This window comes from Ambystoma mexicanum, chromosome 6q (genome assembly GCF_040938575.1).
Source record: "Ambystoma mexicanum isolate Mex_15411 chromosome 6q, UKY_AmexF1_1, whole genome shotgun sequence".
Lineage (NCBI taxonomy): Eukaryota > Metazoa > Chordata > Amphibia > Caudata > Ambystomatidae > Ambystoma > Ambystoma mexicanum.
This window is the reverse complement of record NC_090937.1, coordinates 1,195,531,177-1,195,548,049: the sequence shown is the minus strand read 5'-3', so window position 1 is coordinate 1,195,548,049 and position 16,873 is coordinate 1,195,531,177. Positions and strand designations below refer to the sequence as shown.

General features: G+C 40.8%; 1 protein-coding gene across 3 annotated transcripts in view; it reads right to left on the bottom strand.

Moving 5' to 3' along the window:
• Window positions 1–16,669, bottom strand: part of ARAP2 (ArfGAP with RhoGAP domain, ankyrin repeat and PH domain 2) — a 1,740,202-nt gene extending 1,723,533 nt beyond the window's left edge. Inside the window, exon 1 of one of the 3 annotated variants that reach the window (XM_069631830.1) lies at window positions 16,435–16,669. Coding sequence is in view for 1 of the 3 variants with exons in the window: in XM_069631832.1 (XP_069487933.1) it covers window positions 16,435–16,484 (50 nt within the window). In the remaining 2 variants the exon portion in view is untranslated. Of the gene's footprint in view, window positions 1–16,130; window positions 16,244–16,434 lie in introns of those variants that run through there. The other 2 variants (XM_069631832.1, XM_069631831.1) reach the window with 2 other exon arrangements.
• Window positions 16,670–16,873: the final 204 nt, after the last annotated feature.

Below are 16,873 nucleotides of genomic sequence, written 5' to 3'. Positions count from 1 at the left end.
CATTGATATCTTCATCTAGAGCTTAATGAAAAGGCCTTGTTTTGTGCTCATGCACAACGTGTGAGGAGACCATGATTTTGTCCATTCTAGCCTCATATTTAGTTGCATTTGATTCACTTATACTCAGTGCAATTACTTCCCTTGGCCTCTGGAGACTTGGTTGCACCGTCTTGCATATACTTTCTGCATCTTCGATTGTTCAATACTTGACATTTGTAAATGTTTACTCTTTTACTTAATCTAAGAGAAATATGTTGTGCGTATGTAGCTTATCCTCTTCGACTCCTTTCGTGCTTCGCAGTTGCTTCTTGATTTGGCATCCTTGATCCTAAGCCTTGCAAATAACTGTTTGTTCCATGCACAAAGCTGTTTTCCAGTGCCTCTCAGCTCTGAAGCCTTGGTCTCTCTCCTTCAAGCTTCTCGCTTACAATCCATACAGAGTCAACGTCCATTTTCTCATCATGGCTGCTGTATCCATGTTATATTTCCTACTGCAGCAAGCTTCTATGTATCTCATATGGCTTGCGTTTCTGCTTATATATATATCTACTGTGTCTTTTCTCACTTATCATCTGGGTGTATATGATTCCTTCATTTTTGCAAAAATGTTCACTTTGTTACTTCAGTTACATCTTCATTTTTTAAGTATTTGCATATGGTTTCAGCGTGTGCTTTTGTCTTCTCGTCATGACATCACTTTACACTTGTCAGATTTCACTTATAACTCTTCTATGTTTAAACGGGTCTTCAGGCATCCTTCTACCACATCAGTTTGATGGTACATTCGATCTGATTGTCTGAGCACATGACGTCTCTCATATCTTCGATGCTCTGTTGGGATGATACCTGGTGCCATGCACAGTGTATTCTTGTAGTTCTTCCAATATGACAGAGGCGAGGGTGTGGGCACTATAATTGACAAGTACATCTGCCTCACTACAATATTTACTCCTACGATTCTTGTTTTAGTGCTTAATTGTATTGCAGCTTGTTTGCCAAAGGTAGTTTTTGGGTAGACAGGACACTTAGAGCCTTTGTCTCATTGAACTGACCAAACTGTCCAAATGTACAAATTCCCCCTACTAACAAACACTTAATTGCACCCCATACTATTTACCTTGCACATTATCAAATTAGCTATGCTTATTTTTTTTATGATAAGTGTAGTTGATTCATATGGACAGAATCAATGTGGTGGATGGCAGTTTGCTTGCTCCCTGCTTTACATTTTGAGACTGGGGAAGTGTGTGGGTCAGGTTGGGAAGTGATTTCGAGTGGATTTCCCTAGAGTACTTTTAGGAGATTCCTGAGCCCTGACCCCTCACATAAACAACACCACTCCATGTATACTTAATAATATGCCAAAATCGCTTGGAATCCCAATGTGTTTACTTAACTCAAGACATACACCTCTATGTCATCTCTCTCTAGAAGATATGTCATACATCAGGATCTAATGCATTTCCATTCTATTACAAATCAATTTCCCATGCCGAATTTTCTAGATCTCCATCTGCAAATTCCTTCCTTGCCCTCCCTCCACCCCTTTTCTTGCTTTTATTCTATGCAAACTAGTGTGGTCTCCCAAAGTGGGCGTATAGCAAAACATGCCACATACAAGTATCAGTGCATTGAAACTACTGTATGGTGCAACGGTAAAAGAGAATAATAATATAACATAACAGGTTTAACACTGTATTATGAATCATTTTCTCTCCTAGTTTTAGCAGTTGATGGTTAGGCACTTCATGTGTGTTACATGCATCTCTGTAGCACCCCTGAAGCTTGAGCATGGCTCAGGTAAGATTGCAGTGGGGGTGGTTGTGCTTAAAGCGAGTCAGCTCTGGCACTGCCATAAAATGCTGAATTCACACGGCATGAAGGGTCATCAATCAGCCTTAAAGAATGTGAGTTTTCCAAGCACCTAAACACTGCTGCACATCAATAATTCCTATATCAGCTTTTTAATCAATGTACATATACATATCCACAATGCTTAATTTATGTATTTATTTATTTATTTATTGTGCATTTGTTAGGTATATGCATAGACATTAGGTATATGCAAATTACACTTTATTTGGGGTGTGTGCATGTCTTGTGAAGCAAGTTCGCTCTGCAATTGCACTCTGTCATGCATGTCACTGACACATGGGTCAAACCTCAAATATTGTGGGGGTTTTCTTAGGGGTAGATCCCTGCACCATCAAGGCACCTCCTTTTGGAACTGCCCATCTATCCCCTAAGCATCTATCCCTGCAGAGTTAGATACTTTATGAAGACCAACCCATTTCTCAATGCAAACAGAACTTAATTTTGTATTCCTGACATGTGGTCTAACAATTCCTTCATTTCCTCACAGCACTCTGAAGCTCTGGTAAAATGAAATGTGGTGCTATCCAAAAATGATGCTTTGCGTCAATAGTTATAGTGAATATATTTGAAATTGGCATTTGTCAGCATAAATGGAACCCAAAAGCAATGAACTAACGAAGGGGTGTTAAAAAGCTGCACTGCTTCTTGAAGTGTGGCACGTGTGATGTATGTTATAAAGAAACATTGCACCGAAAAGCAAGTGACTAGGTGATGACTCAAGTAAAGGACCGAGACATGGTGACTGCCTCAATGTAAAGCGAGGGGGCACTAAAATATGCATTGTTTTATTTATTAATATTTCCAGCCAGTAATGAGAGCTAGCACCCGACACATATATTGGGCCTTGAGTACAATTCACTCAAAGATTGTGTTGTAATCAATATAAAGTGGGAACAGTACATGATGAATGCCCACATTTAAAATGGAACTCTCTGTTTTCAGAAAAGACTGTTCCCCTGGTGCAGTAACCTTGGAAAACTGGAGTCTGCAGATAAGAAATGTCGCTGAAGTACCGAGACACATTGCTTTTCATTTCATAAATAATAACACCAACAGGCTCCAGTTTATCAGAAATATTCTAATGTAAACAGTGCATTTCATTTTTCAACCTCAAATAAAATCTTGGTTTATTCTTTCAATAATATATATTTAAAAGATATAAACAACATCTTTATAGATGTATGTAAATCCCCATGATTATAACATAAGTATTTCTATGTGTGATATTTAAACAATAGAGAATAGTACTGTGTAGATGTATGAAAAAACATTGGTTTTTGAATCTGGCTTTGACAAGGCTTGTTTTGTTGTTTCTCTTGCTGACTTGACCACAAGTTAAAACATACATGTCCAAAGAGGGGGACGGTTTTATGCTTCTGAAGAGATTTAAATGGGCCATCTGGAGGAAGTAGGTTTGTTTCTCTTCCAGGAAAACCCATTACGGTGGTCCTTAAAATGGAAGGAAAAGAGAAGAAAGAAAGAGAAGAAAGGAACTTTTGTTGCAGGATCCTGAAGAATGAACATCACCGCACCTTTCGAAGCTCATTGGAATTATTGAAAGAGGAGATTGCTAGAAAAATACTCTAAATGTTTCAAAATGAAATCAAATCTATGTTCCTACAGGAGACTTGTATATAAACATGGCCAATGTTTGAATACTGATATTATTTTATTACCAAGACTTAAAGGAAAGTCCTTGCACTGAACAGGTCACCTTTTGACCCTGTTGGCAAGTCACTTAGTAAGGTGTTCTATCTACCTCATGAATGTTCAAACAGTGGAGGCCCTTTGCCAGTGAATGCTGGCTAATAATCAGATGATGAACTTCCTGGGAATATAGCTGTCGTATTTAAAGTACATAATATCCTGAAGTTTGACATATTAAACCACAGACACATATGTCCCTTTACCATACCGTAACGGATACAAACAAGCCAAGAAGTATGTTTGCAGGCTGAGCAAATCCTCTTTCATATGACTTTACATTCAAATTTCCTATTATTTTTAAAAGTTCTTAAAGGTATTAATATTCATAGGTTTCTGAATAAATATCAACAATTATATTGATGTGGCATGTTGCTTCACCTGCGGCATACCTGCTTTTTTGAAAAACGGAGGAAGGGACCAGGAGGGGTGCACTGGCTGGGACTTTCCTAGGAACACTTGATGGTCTATGATGGCTTTGTGCCACATATAGTATAACATGGATATGGTAACTCCCTAAATGCAATTAGTACCCACCGCGGATTATGATCAATGAAACAAATGCACCAATTGGTAGGTTTGTGACCCTTACCACATGGTAAGCCCACACACGTTGTTGCGTGTCCCTCGCGCCTGTCTTCTGTTATTTATTTAGTTGTGTAATGGTTTGTTATGCGACTTTATGTATAATCTAGCCAATTAAAGAGAGTTTTGATATAGTGGCTGACAAGTGGCAGAATTAGAACTAGAATGCCTATTCTGAATTAAACAAATATAGATTTGGTCATGTAAAATGATGCAAATGAGCGACTGGTGCTCGCAACCCATCAGTGATTGTATTGTCGTGGGTTGGGGGGCTAGCACCCTACCTTCCTTTCTTATATGTTGTAAATACTTGCCCAAAGGGGCCCCACATTGCAATCTGATCCTCTAAATGGTATAGTACTTGGTTAGATATCTGATTAGTGCACCTCTTAATATAATCATGGTGTTAATGATAAATGTCAGATAGGCTGTGTGATGGAGAAACGGATGTCACAGTTACATCATTCTATTCGCTCTCCATTGTGGTATTTTTTTCTACCCACAGTATGTAACTTTTATGTATATATGTTTGTTTGTTTGTGTCCGCGCCATCATGCCTACGGGTTCATTGTGCACATTACAAATGTAATAAAGTAAAGTAAAGTAAATATGCAAGTAATAGTGAGCAAGCAGGTTATTTTCGTTTTTGCAGACAATCTGCCTGTGATTGTGTAATATTGTGGCTACCTCCCCCACAGAAAACTTAGGGACCACATTTGCATTGATTTTACTTTAATAAAACAAAATATTGGTTCCTAAAACAATCTATGTCTTGTCCCCAGAATTGTGTAGTGCGATTGACTGTCAGGGGGCATTATATCTGCAATGTCCACTTAGTGAAAACATGATTTATCTACAGGTATATCTTACACCTTCCTAGAAACTTTCACAGTGCAACTGCATACACGACCATCAAACACCAAGCTGTCACCTACCAATTCAACCCAACATTATCCAGCCTTACACTTCTCCCAATCCCTTCTTCTCAACTGTATAACCAAGAAAGCTCTTAGAGGTCTATGAGCCTGCTCTTCACCCAATGTCATCAGACCAATCACGGTCCTTTCTTAGCTCCATATCAGCCACTCCTCTCATATTAATCATCCACTAACTCAATCCTTTAAAGAATTTCCATTTCTATCTAGTTGTTTGGAAATATGGATGAGCGGACTACTATATAATGACTCACAACCTTTTATGGATCATGGATCCAGAGGCCCACTGAATCACAAAACTTCATCAGTCGTATTTTGGGGGGTAAGCCTGCCCCACAAAGCTACCAATAGTCTCCCAATCCCAGCCCCCAGAACTTAAAAATGGCTTTGACCTTTTCTATTTCTTTGTGCTGGAAATAGAACATATGTTTAACTTGCCCCAATACCATGCATGTCTGCCAGGTACCATTTGGGCAGTGGAGCATGTTAAAGGACCTCCCTCACAGGCTCTCAAGGTATATTTTACATTGTGGAACAAATCTCAGAAACGTTTATATGGTTCATAGGATTCGAACCACGCAAAATTCAGTTGGTTTGGAATTTGCCAGAACCGGTTTGCCCATTCTTCTCAGAACTCACTAAAATGATAATGCTTAATAAAACATCTATCACCAACAACAACAAACACATGAAATCATTAACAAAAATACTATATCCAAAAAAACAATGGTTTTAATATTGATAGGCAAAGCAAGTGTGACAGAAAATCTGATGAGATATGATAATAGGAAATTCCTTATTCGGCTCAAATGAATTAGGACTGTAAATCGGACAGTAAATAGCACAAAGGGATATTATGTAGCACTTCTCATGTTATGAATATCAAATCTGATTGAGTGTATTCCGTAAGAAATATTGATGATGGAAATTGATTGTCATGTCAAATGTGCAAAATGTTGTTTTTTCCTTTTTTCTGGCAGACACACAATACATCTTTTGATTATGTTTATTAGCAAGACACGTTTTTGCAGATACAAATACGGGCATTTCACTTGTAACTAAATTCGAGTTTATAGAACTTCATACTAAGGTCTATCTATGACTAACCAGATCAATGTGCAATGTAGCACTAAAATACATAAAATAAACAAGGAACAACTGTATCTAAACATCAGGGGGGTCATTTTCCAGTTCATGCGAATGTCAAACAATGGTTAATGTGTTTACCAGCATTTTCTTTTTTCGACTGCTTGGCTGCTGCATGTTACCCACCACGTGGTGGAAAGTAAAGGGTAAAGGCGGAAATCGCCATTTCTTAGTCCTCACTTTTCCACTACATGGGGGAAAGGAGGAGCATGTCAGGGAGAGGTCCGTTTGCAAGAAAGTGAACACAGAGGCGGATTCTTTTGTTCAATTTACATAGTTTGAAAATTAATGTTTGTTTGAATTGCCTGACACTGTGTTCATTGAGGAACTGTGGGCTTAGAAGATTAGGGGGGATCCCAGGACCGAGTTGTGCTCTAGTTGTCACTGATATATTCAGTGATTCTCTGACATTGTCACTGACTATTTGGCTACTCGTCTGTTGTAAAATGCAAGACTTGAATCAAGCATAACAGACATGTCGTTTTCTCTTGAGCGATTATAAAAGCTTCAAGGAAGGTGCAATAGGCAAAGAATTGTAAATGAGCATCGTCTGAAATCAGGCTGGCATCAGAATCGTAACTGTTCTAAGCACACATGAGACACATTATGGAAAATGTGTCGTCAGAGTGAGCTATAGTAGACGCTGATTCAACTTGCGCAAGGATAATAGTCTAATGTATACCACCCTGAACATATCTTGAGTGACTGTGATATGTAAAGGGGATGATCTGCTTCTCTAAATCATACCTCTTTATGTGATCCTCTATTTTTGTCAATCTGATAAAAAATATATGCTGGTAAACTACACATTGTTAGAAAGACTTGGTGAACAATGCATGCATACCAAATGCATAATGCACATTGTGCGCTAGAGATAAGAAACAACCACAGGAATGTCACCATTCTTTGACCAACATACTTCCCAGGCACAGGTGCAACTTATGTCTGCAACAACAGCAATGTGTACCGGCAAAGGTTGTGCGGCCTTCGCAAATGGGTATGCACGCAATTCACTAAATGACCTCACATGTTTTTCTATGGAAGTACTACTTGACACATTTTGCACATTCGGTCTTACTTTGCATCAGTAAATAGTACACATTGTGCACATCAAACTCATAAGTCCAAGCGAGGTATCGTGAACCAGTGTTTTTGTCACATGGTGTGCACATTGAAACAAAGAACCCACCCACAAAAAGATATTATTTAGGAAGTATTTACAAAAACCTATTAAAATATGCAAACAACGATCTCCTGTTTTTTAACACACAACCATATGTTCTCGGCATAAAAGGCGTATGAGAAGTTTGAAATGTAAGATCTTAGTGGGATGTGTGGAGAAAGAGGTGATATGTAACGAGAAATGTTTTGCAGTGTGGGAAGGAACACACTATTGTTTGTTGCCTAAGAGTATGCATCTTGGGCTGGTGAGACCAACACTGTAGCAGACTTCAGTGTCTGTTGGTTGTGAATCAGGCATAACTAACACTTTTTATCCATCTGTCTTACAGTTGACCTAGATTCACTTTCACATTTTGTGAGTCCTGTTTCCCCATGCTATCTTGACAAAGGCAGTGATCCTCAAAATGTTGCTTGCCAGTTGCTCGGAACAATTGTGGGCAGACCAAGAAGGAGGAAGTGCTAGGTGATGAGGCAACAATGGCAAAGTTGGGTGAGACTGGAGAGTGTGGTTAAGCTAGAACATCATCCCAAAGTATGCAGATCAAAAGATGTATAAATAAACATTGGACAATACTTAAAAATGACGAAAGAACTAAGAATCTCTTCTTAGAGACCCCAACGTTTGCTTATCAAAGATCCAGCAACCTTAGGGATTATCTAGTTAACACAAGAGATACCAGAACCAAAAGGATCAAACCAAAAAAGACGGGAACATTTCCATGTTTAAATTGCAGTAATTGCAATAACATTATTAAAGGAGGAGTGGTTCCCCATCCATACACGGGAGAAAAGATCATGATAAAAAGCTATGGCACCTGCAATACCGAGAACTGCATTTACTGCATACGTTGCCCATGTGGACTTTACTATGTAGGTGAAACAGGGCGTAAACTGAGAATTCGGATGAATGAACATAAATCATGTATACGCAATAAGAACATCAATTCAGCCGTAGCAAGACACTTTAATGCAAAGCAACATAATATCTCTCAAGTCAAGTTCCAAATTTTGGAAACCCTGGAAATGACAAGCATATATGCTGATTTGAAAAAAAGAAGGCAACAAAGAGAAGCCTATTGGATAGATCGTCTCGATTCCTTGGCACCACGAGGGCTCAACGAGGAATTTGATCTCAACTGCTTTTTGTAATGATGTCACTATTTGTTCACCGTGCAATATCAATAATGAACATGCTAAATTGTCTCATGCTCATGCAATAAGTATAAATCACTACTCGATTTGAAAACACTGTTGCTTTCTGCTATAACCATTTGTTGTAAACATTTATTATTTATTAGTTTGTATTTTCCTTTGTTGATGTATACTAGACAGTATATCTTTACGCTATATGACCTTACATTAATGGCCAATTAGCCAATTAGCCATGAGGTACACGACGATACTATCAGAACATACATGTGCTAGAGGTACAACTTAAATACACAGATATCATGAAGCTTTAATATTCTTACATGTGCAATTAATATCCTAACATTCACATCCCTTACATTTGCCATTTATATTTCACACTCTATGCCACTTATGTCCCAGTATTGCCTCTACCAATATGGCCGACTTGGTTATACACAAGCGGCCATTTTGTTTACATAACGTTGCCCAGGGCAACGACACGAACCGCGAGTCTCAGACGCTGTTCGGAGTTGATCGAGCAAGACGTAGCTCAGAGTGCTCCAGGTAAGCCATACCTTTGCACAAAGCGACGCGAAGTAAGATCGCGTATAGATCAATAGCAGCTAATTACTCGGAGGAGATAACACATTTGTTCTCCCCACACTAGGCAGTGCTTCATAGAGAAACACCACACGCGGACAGCACGCGTGGGTTGCATACTGATACACAGGTTAGTGAAATGTTCAACTAGCCACAGGTATTCTCACACAATATAGCACGACAATCAACACTCTGGCACAATAAGCACACGCCGCCTAACTTTACCTCTAAGCACCATAGTCACCAAAAAGGCTTAATCGGCAATTTTAGTACGCAGTTGATTAGTCCCATTAATTGTTTGAATTATAGAGCAATATCATTATCTGTGCAAATATTGTATTTTTACTGTCTACAATCATGTATGCTTACTTGTTTGTTTTTTCTCCTCTCTCCCATCTCACTTTTTTGTTAAATATTTGTTTGTCCTTGTGGGCGCCCTGTTTGTTTATCATGATTGTTTTGTTTATTATGATTGTTTTGGTTATTAATTCTTGAATATCTGGTTGTTACACATGATGTATGGAACAATTATTAATTTAAACATTGTAAACCTTCTAAATCTACATATAATGCATTATTATGTGTGTAGTACTAACCTGGCTCTGACGAAGGATACAATCCGAAATGCATTAGCCAGATGGGTTTTCTGTTTTGCCTCAATTGAGATAATTAGCTTTTTTGGTGAAGTTTAACCAATTAAGCACAATTTTTTATGAGCTTTATAAACACAGCAATTGAAAAATTAAAAAATATACACATCTGTGAATTACGATTGAAGTTGGATTTTATTAACTGAATAACGATCACAAAAGAAATCGATTAACCCTTAGTGGGAATCAAGGGTGTGCGGCCCACACCGAAGGCACTTTTGCCTCGGTCTCTTTTTCTCCATAAGCTAGAACATCAACCTGCCTTGACATGAATTATTGGGGCACTGAATCATTCATACAGTTACACGCTGTTGAATATTCCCTGTCAGCAGGCTGGTTGACATTCTCCTTGTTCATTGGAGTGTGTGATGGACTGGAACATAGACAATGTGTTATTGGTGTTTAACATTTTGTGTTGCCATGGCTTTGCACTGCACATTGAGCAACTTTGGCAGGCCCAGAAACAACACAACACTATTTCTATTGAAATCAGAAGCACCGTCATCTCCAGCAGCCCCCACACTGCTTGCGCTGTGCGGGTGTGCAGTAAATAGTGAGGGTGGAAATGAATAGTTTGTCCCGGGAGGATAGCTCAGCGGCAATGTGCTCACCTTAGAAGCAAGACGACACGAAGCAACACAGGTTCGATCCCCGGGTGCGCGCTTAGAAACCTCTGGGCATTTAAGCGCGTTATAAATACGCAACTAAGACAAAAAACAATTAAGCAACTAAAAAACAAAAATTCCTGTAACATCACCTTGATGCCCGTGGGCTGTGTGAGCGCTTTAAAAATTCAAAAAAAATAAAAGATAAATAGAACCTGAGGACCAGAAACAAGCCTGGGCTGAAAAGCCTAGTGAAGTGCATGCTACTGCTTTTGTAATCAGCAGTAAAATCAGCCATCAGTGAACACATACTAACTTGGCCAAACCAACTTTGCAGCGCTCCACTGCCACTGCACAGCGTGTAGCTGCAGGAAATCATGAGAAGTTTCTCAACTTCAGTAACCATCTGGGCTTCTCCCTGCTCCCAACTCAGACAATATGTTTCAAAAATGTTCCATGGTAACTGTAGTGTTTTGATGAAAAAAGAATCACGATCTCACCATTTGCCCATCTGACATTTGAGTAATGGCCAAATAAGTGAATGCATGCCCAATGTTCCAAGATGTAACAATTTGCATGACTTCTGATTGAAATCCAATCCAAGAGCACGCTGTTAATAATATTCTGTTAGAAATCCAATACATTATTTCTAATATCAAGGGTAAAAAAAAACGCTATCAGTGCTCCAAATTGTGACACCATTTGCCACTTAACATTTTCAGTTTGGCCCAAACCCCAAATCCTCCTAGCGTATTTAAAGGCCCGACATAACATGAATACTTTTACTGGCCTCATGTGCCTTAAACATGCCATTTCTGCCCCGTATTTGCCCACACATTCCTCGATAACACCAACTTAATCTGAAATTAAGATAAAAGCCAATGTAGATTTCTCTGGACTAGTTTTGCACTATAGATGTTGCTCACCAATACTTTTGATAGGCAAATGCTGTCCATTGCCCCCAAAACGGTGGAGACCTGTGCTCTAAGGGTTGCCTTTGAGGGAAATGGTCACTGCGTTTACTAAGGAGGGATCAGGTCAGTCTGATATTCCCCTGGAATCTGAACAATAAAAGGGATTCAGGGGAAGATTATTCATGCACGAACTACAGAATAAATCAGACATAAGCATGTTCTAATAGGACTGTATGTATTGATTTATTACAGGAAGCAGCAATAGCTCCTCTCCCAGTTGTGGATGAATAATTGCCATCAATATTTGTTCAATTGCCCAACATGTAATGAACCCTTTTCCATGATACAAAAACATTTGTCTCAGTAGAAGTCTCAGAAAGATATAGTTCTTGTTTCCCAATTATGGATGTGCCTAAAGAGGAACTTCCTGCACATAGCCATTCAGTATTTCACTGCGTTTCTTAAGGCCAGGTCCGGTCCAATTCCATGGCTAATGGATGTGTATCTCTGTTGCCTAATGCATGGGGCCCCATCTGTGATCTTTTGTGTACACTATTCTAATGTTCACTAGGATTCCTGGCTCATATGGAGCACTTGTGTATAGGTTTGTTATAAATGCCATATCATATCATATTAACATCCTGCATAGGACATGGCACTGCATTGAGGTCCACTGCCCTGTCATGTCTTGTCTTGCAAAATGTGCAGTCACACCTTTTCAAACAGTGATTTATTTCTACCAGGGACACAAAGGCAAATAAGCCCTGATTGTTATGGTGAGGTAGCCATTTTCCCAAACAACTTGTGAGGTGAGATAAAGTCCCTAGGTTGACTCTTAAGGTGGGTGTTGAGGTACCCAAGGGTGCCCTGTGCCACCGCTGACAGTGTGATGCAGGCCTCTGGTGTGCTAGGAAGAGGATCCTATGGCTACCCTCATTATGCCACAGGCACAGGGCAGGGGTCTGTCACACATACAACCCAAATTCCTCTGCCCTTTAGGAAATTATGTACTGTATGATTCAGAAAAATCTGTCAATTTTGAAGGATTAGCATGCCATTTTGTAGAGGACTCATGGTGCTAAGCCCCATAAATTAAACGGTAGTGAAGCTCTCCTCTATCAGGGTGAGAGCTGTCATAATGCCAGTGGAGAGAGATGCTGTGGTGGCTCTTCTTGGTGTCAGTTCTACCAAAGCTAGATGTTGGACCAGTCGTTTAGCAGCTTGGTCCACAGAGCAAAGAAGACCTGTGAAAATGAGTCACACACACACATCTCATAAGAGACAACCAATCTCCAGCAAACAATTTTGATCACCAACACATGCATTTTCTTTAGAGAAACCTTCCTATGTGGAGAGAACCTGAAGGGATGACATCTGATTCAAGGAGGGGTGTAATGTGGGTGTTTGGAGACTGAGAAAGAGAGAATTAGGGGTGAATTAGAGAGCAGACTGATAACAGGAGAAAGATCGAGTCGGATGAGGACAGATGGGATATTAGAATCCAGGTTGGAGATTAGGTCTTCGTGGATGTTCAGGAGAGCAGTTTCCGTGCTTCTGGCAGCTCTGAAGCTAACTTATGGTCAAGGAGACAATCAACAGAGGCGGTGTGAAGATTAAGCTGGGAGATGGCCAGCTTGTCCAGAGGTTGCTCAGGAATGGAGTGATAGAGATCGGGCGATAGTTAGCCAGGCAAGAGGGGGCGGCTGTGGGTTTCTTGAGAAGAGGGTGCACAAGAGAGTGCTTCAGAGGGTAGGGGAAGGCTCCAGAGGTGAAGGAGTGGTTGCAGAAGTCGGCCAGAGCAGGAGCAAGGGTGTCAATGTGGTCATTGATGGTTTTGGACGAACAGGAAAGAACCTGTTTTGATGAGACTTACATAGATCGGACTTGTCTGGAAATCTTGTCAGGGGAGAACCAAAGAAAAAATGAGAAGGAGTGAGGAGAAGCAGCTGCAGGGGGGGCTGAGGTAGCAGAGAGAGACGCGGAGGATCAGGAGAGGACGAGAGGGTGGACAGGATGTCCTGAGTTTTGAGATGAAATGATAGGCAAGGCCCATGGGGCCAAGGGCTCAGGGTCCAACAGGGAGAATCAATAGCAGTTATGAAGTAAGATTTTCATCTTTTTACAAAACAAGGAAAGAGGTCAAGTACTTTAAGGCTTGCCCATTCCATTCTCCTATGCAATTTAAACTTTATTTGATACTTCTCACCCATCTTATCGATTTAGCCAGAAATGCTACTCCTATGCATTTGATGAATAATTCAATTTGCATTGAAAGGCACCTCTGTCTAGTTTAACATCCTTTCCCATGTCCAGCGGCAGTAGGATAATGGGTGCATGACATCTGGTTGCATCTGAATGCCAGGAGGACTAAGATGTTTTTTAATATAACACATTCCTTAAAGCTTTCCAACATCCATTACCATCAAGGAAAAGGTGAAGAACCTGGAGTGTGATGACCCACATTTGTCCCTCTCTAGCCAATTTGCAACATTGTCTCGGGGTCTACTTCCACCTTGCCAACAAAGACGAGTTCCTTCTCTCATTACAAAAGAAGGAACAGCTTACCCCTTCTCCACTTAGCACAGTGTGCCAATCGATTCAGACCTTGAAGACAGCAATGTGCGGGGGATTTATCATGCCTCTCTGAAGAAACCACAAATCAGTTACACAGACAGGAAGCAAGCACCTAATTATCTGATGTTCATCACTGGCCAAACTGCATCCTGGATTACTGAGCGAAGATTCCAACAATAATTATATTGAGTATTTCAGAGTTAGGGGGTTGGCACAGATGATTGAAGAATGATCATGCTGCAAATCAGACTGTGCATTAAGGATTATTGAGTGATAGTAGAAAACTGTGTCAAGAACTGAGAATTTTGCTTTGTTGTAAAAATGGTTTGTGATCAACGCACAAACCATTTTAACAACTCTGTCTATAATCTAAGACTTTAAGCAGCGTGGAAGTGTTATATAAATACAGCATATGTCTTCTAAAGGTCTAAGGCACATTTTGCTTCTTTTATATTACAGAACATTAGAGCAGACGCTGAGACGGAAGTGTGCAGGGAGGAATGTAGGGTTGTGCAATTGCATTCCACGCTTATAGTACTGCCGGGATGATATTGAGACGGTGTTGTTGAGCAGAAGCAGATGTACAAAGTTGCCAGCATGTATTCTTGCCTATGATAGCAGCGTCCTGGCAAATTATTGTACCTATTCTGCTGGAAGGACTTGATGTTGTTGGTTAGGTATTCTGAATGATTATGGTGGCCATTATCTCACCAGGGATTTCACTGCAATGACACAGTATACCCGGGACTTTTCCTCATATGAAATACACATGTATCTGCTCCACGTCTGTGATTGAAACTGGCATAATGTCATGAAGGTGACATGAAAGCATTGTCTTCTGCAGAGGTCCAGTTTTCCTGGGTGAGGGTGGGTGGAAAGTGGTGTGTTCTCTCCGTGAAATGAGAAAATGTAGCATTTGCAAAAACATGAAATGAGTTAGTTCAAAAGTACGCAAAATGCCTTTTTTTGATTATAGGTATTCTTGTAAAAACGGGTTATAAAAATTGATGTTCAAATAAATCTGAGCAAAAAATGTGTATATATATTAAGGCAAGAATGTCCGTAAACCACAGTGGAGATGTGTGGGCTTGCTGGCTGCCGCTCTTTGGTAGTAAATCGATGTTAATGGCTTGGGCTCAAGTGCTGCACTTGCTCAGTCTCTGACACTTGACACTTGATCAATTCCCAGATCTACTTTTGCTTCCGGGTCCTGCCCTGGGACAATTCTTCCAAAGTGCCTCACAGGAAACTCATTCATTCAGCCATGTTTACTTATTCCCAATCTGCCGTGAATGGTTTTGCTTTTGCTTTAAAAAAATCAGCGGCACAGGTCCCATCCAAAGGACATGAAAGGACGGTTCTATGATGCTCACAATCCTGACACGGGACACCGTGTGAGCCGAGGAAGAAAGAGGCCGGGCCGTTTTCTAATTAATTGATCCAAGAATTCATGCGGAGGTTGAACCCACAATAATAACACAACATGAAAACAACACCTTTTAGATACTTCATATAGGTTTAGCAGGTATTGTGTTCCTTGTATTAAGATGTGTGGGCAATGCCAGGGATATCGATGACCAGCAATGCTCCCTCTAGGTCATAAGAGAGCTGGGAATACAGTGCCTCTCCATTCCTGGGTGTTGCCGGTAAGGAATGCACAGGAGGGGCTTCCAGGCAGTTGGAGAATAACTGAGGTGGGAGGCTGGTGTGATACAATGTGTGGGCAGCCAACCGACAACTACCAACTGGCTGCCAGCCATGATTCGGCGATAATGAAACCTTGAGCGGAGTTCATGACACTCCACAGTCTCACTGTTATGTTATATTTGCAATGTGACATGTCGGAGAGCTCATTCTGTGTAAACTAGATTTAGTTTGACTGTGGGACTTTTCTTAAGCACATACTAGGCATGGCACATGCCACTCCCGATCAAAGCTGTCGTGCAACAATTGAGAAGCAAAGGCACACACTTTATAGAAGACCTTGTGAGTCTGAAAATAAATGTCTTTAGTTGGTGATGCGGTGTTTGCCGTGTGGTTAGTATAAACACATACAGAATGCAGCATTACGGATGTATTATCTACTTAGCAGTGTTTTTTTTTTTCTCTCCTGAGAAGGGTAATTTAAACTGCGTCACCTTCAGTAAACAAATAAGTACATCTAATACCAAGCTAACCGCCCCGGAACAAAACCCTGCGATAGCCGCCGTGCCTCAGAAAGATTCCTACCAGTGGTGCCGCCGCCGCTGCATTCAGATGTGCACCCCGAGGTAACCACCGTTTCCAAGAGCCATTGAAGTCTCACGCCCACCTGGGGTCCTCTGCATAAACATGTCTGAATTCCTCAGACTATCAGTCACTCGCTCACCTGGCCATCGCTGCCTGCCTGCTGCAGCTCTCGAGATCACAAGCCAAGCACAAAAGTGCAAAGTCCACGCAGCAGCGTTTCTTATCACAAGGAAACAGAACTCAAACAGCCCTTTTGCATGCGCTCAGACAGAGCCTTGTCGCAGGTATAACTCTTTCCACTTACCTGCGTTTTCTAGCGGCGAGGGTGAGAGTAGAAACTTGAGACGACGGCATTGCACGTTTCCAAGCGAGAATCTACATCACAGCGGCTTTCAACGGGGACAAGGAAAGCCCGAGCGCTGCACTGCATACCGCATGTGCTCCCGCGGGCACGTGAAGGGTTAACGGCCTCCCTGTGCAACTTTCAGGTGCTGCCTCATCACAGAAGACAGGAACAACTGCCTGAAACCAGAACTGTTCAACAAAAGGAAACGCATAATATGCAGAATACGTCATGTGACATTTGAGTCATGACACTTAAAGGTGCAGCCTTCTGCAACTGAACAATATAACCTCTGAATAGTATACTGCATGCAACTTTAATCACACAGTGTGATAAGACTGTCAAGAGCAGAGCATCCTTGTACAGTTTTATTTGAAGGATGCCACAATCCCCTTCATAT